The sequence below is a fragment of the Microtus ochrogaster genome, chromosome 2 (assembly GCF_000317375.1).
Source record: "Microtus ochrogaster isolate Prairie Vole_2 chromosome 2, MicOch1.0, whole genome shotgun sequence".
NCBI lineage: Eukaryota > Metazoa > Chordata > Mammalia > Rodentia > Cricetidae > Microtus > Microtus ochrogaster.
In genome coordinates, this window is record NC_022010.1 from 32672404 (window position 1) to 32675212 (window position 2809).

Below are 2809 nucleotides of genomic sequence, written 5' to 3' on the forward strand. Positions count from 1 at the left end.
TAAGAAACACACCGCTCCTTGAGTCTGAGAAGGACAGGTATTCGTAATGCATCAACTCCCACATATTTGCTGCTGGGTCCACTGAATGACGCCATGTGTTACCCTTGCTTTCCTCAGGTGGGTTCTGACACATTTTACTCCTTCAAGTATCAGATCAAGGAGGGCAACTGCCCTGTTCAGCGTGGCCTCACCTGGCAGGACTGTGACTACAAGGACGCCGAGGAAGCCGTAAGTCTGCTCTTCATTCCAAAGTCCCCGGCCTGCAGCGTGGAACCCTCGGGGCTCTGTAACATTTAAATAAGAGTGTCAAACATAAAACTTGTGCACATGATGGGTACATCTGAGGATTTGACCCCCATGGGCTTGTTTAAAGCCGGGGTACCTGTCTCTTCAGGCAGCCGTCAGTCCTTTATGGAGACAAAAATCAAAATCCTTCCAGCCGTTCTGCAAGAACAATATAAAATCCTTGTCTGTATTCGCTCAGTATTCTTGCCAGCCCTGTCCTGTCTGCAGCCTCCAGCGTTCCGCTCCTAGCTTCTGTGACATCACCTTTGCTGGCCTTGCTGGCCTGTGCCTGATACTTTCACTAACCTGCTGGTTCCAGTCCCTTCCGTGCTGCAAGGGACAAGGTTTAACTCTTTAGAATTCTTCCATTATGTATACACACCAACTTTCTTGCCCCCTCAACAGCGACAGACTTTCTTAATAACAAGGGCATGCTTTCTATTACTGAGTTTGTTTATGAAGGATGCACATAAACTTCTACTATATAGAAAATTTAGCCTCATTCCTGTCTGAATTCTTGAGAGGACAGAAAAAATAGGGATATGTCAATCAAAAACAGTCTTGTTGTCCTCCCATGAGAAGATGGTCCTAATAACCAACCAAAGCTTGTATGTCAGAGGCCACAGAGACAACAGATAGGCATTTGGGCTGAGTTCAAGGTCCAGTGAAGAAAAATATGGGAACTTCAACTATAATGAGCCTAAGTACAAATCTTGACTTTGCCTCCTAGTGGTAGGAAGCCACTTGGCCTTCCTCAGTAGGTGCTGTAACCTATTAAAATGAGACAACCTTGGTCTCCCTGGCTGGAGGAGGCTGAAACGAGATAAACTAAACAAGATCTCGTTGACAATAGGCATCTTAAAGAAACTCCAGATCTAGCAGCAGATGGATGCCTTGCACGGGTGAGACGGGATGGTGGGCAGTCATCTGCCTGAGAAGTAGATAATTCTCATAAGCTTGGACTCCCCTCCTAGATGGGATGTCAGCATCCTCTCGAGTGTGCTCACACTGTGGTCCTTCATGGTTATAAAAGAGCACACTGCACTCCAATTAGGAGACCAGGATTGCCGCACTGGCTCTGCCCCTCACTGAGCCTGTCTGGCAGCTCTGCCCTGCAGAATCTCTCAGAGCTACAGGGAGGCATTGGGGTGAGTTCTAGCCTCACATGATAACTCCTGACACCCAGTACAGTGGATAAGACTGAACAAGAAGACAAAAAGCACAGTTTAGCCCCATGCGTGGACAGCCACCATGAAGACCAACTGTGTGCTGCTTCACTGGGCTCTTTCTGAGTGTTAGCACGTTTACTCCTCGCAATGACCTGTTACATGCACGTGGTGTATCTCTACAAGATGGGAAAACACAGGCATTGAGAGGCACCAGGGCAGAGGGAGCTGGCACACAGCAGAACGGAAGTGGGATATTCTAAGAGTTTTAACTAAAAATTATGCAGAGAACATGAACCCACTGACAGTAAAAGGGACATCAAGGAGGAGGCTTAGCCTGTTTTCCGGAGGCACAGTGTCCATCTTGGCGACAGAGAAGCCTCTCTAGGACTCCACATTGAGGCTCAAGTTCAGAAGCCTTACTCTGCCTCTCCCTGACTCTTGAAGATCCTTGGCCTATAAGAGCAGTCACTGAATATTCATTCTCATGTCTCTAAACTTTGTTAGAGGACTGGACAGATGGCTCAGGGGTTAAGAGCTCTTCCAGAAGACCTGGGTTGGTTTTCTAGCGCCCAGATGGATTCCATAATTGTCTGTGGCTCTAGTTTCATGGGATCTGAGCTGTCTTTTGGCCTCTACAGGCACCAGGATACATAAAGGCAAAACATTCATGTACATAAAATAAAAAAAAAACCTTTAAGAAAAAACTATTAGAAAAAAATCATTAAATCACAATTAGCAACAGTACTAGCTAGATGCATACATGAGAAAGAAAGATTTGACCAAATGGCCTCTTTCTTTTCTTTTAGGCCACTGGAGAATGTACAGCGACAGTGGGGAAGAGGGGAGCTAAGAAATTCTCTGTAGCTACCCAGACTTGCAAAATTACTCCAGGTAAGTGATACATCAAGGGGCCTTCACTACTGGTGGCAGAGGGTAGGAGCCAGGAGGGAGGGTGAGCAGTGGGCATTAATTATTCGTATGTACCAGGAACACAACCCAGACCAGACTACTTTACCTTTGCAGACGGTGACTTTAAGGAAAGGCTCCTCTTGGGATGACTAACAAGAAAACCTCTGGCCTTTTATGCTGGTTGTCTTAGTTAGAGTTTCTGTTGCTGTGATGAGACACCATGACAATTCTTATAAAGGAAACCATTTAGTTTGTGCAGGCTCACTTACAGTTCAGTGGTTCAGTCCATTATCATTATGGCCGGGAGCATGCAGTGTGCAGACAGACATGGTGCTGGCTACATCTTGAGCAGAAGGCAGCAGAGAACGGACTGTGACACTGGAGGGTATCATGAGCTTAGGAACCTCAAAGCCTGTCCCCACAGTGACACACCTACTCCAACAAGG

At 46.6% G+C, this 2809-nt stretch overlaps 1 protein-coding gene across 1 annotated transcript in view; it reads left to right on the forward strand.

Annotated features, from left to right (window-relative positions):
• Window positions 1–61: 61 nt before the first annotated feature.
• The window catches only part of Kng1 (kininogen 1), a 22970-nt gene continuing 20222 nt past the window's right edge, over window positions 62–2809 (forward strand). The window contains 2 exon segments of the mRNA XM_026785229.1: window positions 62–228; window positions 2261–2345. Of these exon segments, the coding sequence (XP_026641030.1) occupies window positions 94–228; window positions 2261–2345 (220 nt within the window). The 5' untranslated portion in view covers window positions 62–93.